This window comes from Eurypyga helias, unplaced genomic scaffold (assembly GCF_000690775.1).
Source record: "Eurypyga helias isolate BGI_N326 unplaced genomic scaffold, ASM69077v1 scaffold2249, whole genome shotgun sequence".
NCBI classification, from domain to species: Eukaryota; Metazoa; Chordata; class Aves; order Eurypygiformes; family Eurypygidae; genus Eurypyga; species Eurypyga helias.
In genome coordinates, this window is record NW_010271173.1 from 1521 (window position 1) to 3285 (window position 1765).

Here is a 1765-nt window from a genome sequence, read left to right on the forward strand (position 1 = left end):
GCATCATGATGTGCCCTTGTCTGCAGAGAAGCATTGTGCCAAGTCTGCCCCTTACCCTGCTGCTTTCTTTGAGACACAGAATGTTTTTACATGATGTGGCATAAAGGTCACTTTTTTTACACCTCGTGGTTTTCTGTGTAGTTTTGTATGGTTTATAAATTATTTTTTGTCCTTTCAGGTGGCCATGAGAGCACTAGGGTTTGAACCTAAAAGAGAAGAGATCAAGACCATGATATCCGATATCAATAAGGAAGGAACAGGAAAAATTGGCTTCAATCACTTCTTGGTAGTGATGGCACAGAAAATGGTATGTACATTTAAAAAGTCACAGTGAAAGCAGTTTGGAAAATGGCTCAGTACCTTTCATCTCCTGGGTTTAGTGGAAGATGAAAGCACTATTTTAATCTTAACAACAAGATGTATAAAAGTTACAAGGCAAAGACTGCCCTATCCCATTTTTCAAGGTAACGTTGAAACAATTATGTCATTCAGCAGTTTCTTTAGTGACCAGTTTTTGTGTGTGAGAAAAGGGAAAAACGGAAGTGAAGGTTTTTATCACAGATTCAAACCAACTCTGGCCTGCAGAAAGCTGTCAGAAGTGCTGACACGTGACATGGATGACTGAGCAGTGCACTGTGTGTTCTTTAGTGTTAAGATAGTGACGGATGAAATCTCTGCTTTTAAAAAGCTTCTAAAAATGCTGACTAAAACCAGACATTTAACAGTGCAAGATCCTGATACTGAAATCCCCAAACACATCTGTCTGGCTATGAAAGGGAAAAAAGTCTGCAGAGCCCTGAGGTTCGGGAAGCATCGCTGTCTCTATCCACCTCCAGCTTTTGTGCACACGCTTCCTGCTGGCTTGGCTTCTCAAAATTTTCTCTGAAGAGAGTTTCCCTATGACATAAGCACTACTTTTTTTCCTTAAACTTATGCTTATTTCTTTAAGGCTGAAAAAGATTCCAAAGAAGAGATTCTCAATGAAACTAGCAAAACTTCTTTCAAAAACCTCCAACGTGTTGCCAGAGACCTGGGGCAGAAGATCACAGATGAAGAGCTGCAGTTCCAAAGAGGAGATTCTCAAAGCTTTCAAACTCTTTGACGATGAAACTAGCAAAATTTGTTTCAAAAACCTCCAACGTGTTGCCAGAGACCTGGGGGAGAAGATCACAGATGAAGAGCTGCAGGTTAGTACCCGGTAAATGACAGTGTCCCACACGAACACTGTCTCCTTTGTGTGGAGTGAGCACAGAAAGCTCCAGATTATGCTCTGCCCGTTGAATATTAAGGCAGTCGCGGGATGTTTGTGTATTACTTGGTTTCATGTTTACACTTGTTTAAAATCCGTGTGAACAGTCCCAGTCTAATTCTCAGGGGAGCTGAGCCACCTCTGACTGGTCTGCTCAGCGCTGGAGCAGCGAGAATGAGGAGCAGGAATCTGTCTCGGTGGGGGAAGGGAGCCCTCTTGGGGTCAGTTTTTAGGAAACGGCAGCAGTCTCTCAGTTTTAGGTGCTGTGGGATCTTTACACTTCAACTGTTGGGAAAATCCATCCCTCTCTCTTGGCAGAAAAGGAGGAGTTTCTGTCAATTGGTGATAGGGAAATCGCTATGTTACGGTCACGTAAAAGGAACAACTCCACTCCAAGCACTCTGTTTCTTCCAGGGCAGTTCCTGTAATACAGCACTTCCTTATGCAGACTTTTGCATAAATACATATATAAAAAAGCATATTAGTGTCTTGTTTAGTAAATATTTTGTAGCGTAT

The 1765-nt window shown here is 42.1% G+C and overlaps 1 protein-coding gene across 1 annotated transcript in view; it reads left to right on the plus strand.

Moving 5' to 3' along the window:
• LOC104514888 (centrin-2-like) overlaps nucleotides 1-1187 on the plus strand; it is a gene marked incomplete at both ends in the record, with an annotated part of 2650 nt that extends 1463 nt beyond the window's left edge. Inside the window, 2 exon segments of the mRNA XM_010158692.1 lie at nucleotides 179-324; nucleotides 1064-1187. Of these exon segments, the coding sequence (XP_010156994.1) occupies nucleotides 179-324; nucleotides 1064-1187 (270 nt within the window).
• Between the last annotated feature and the right edge of the window lie 578 nt (nucleotides 1188-1765).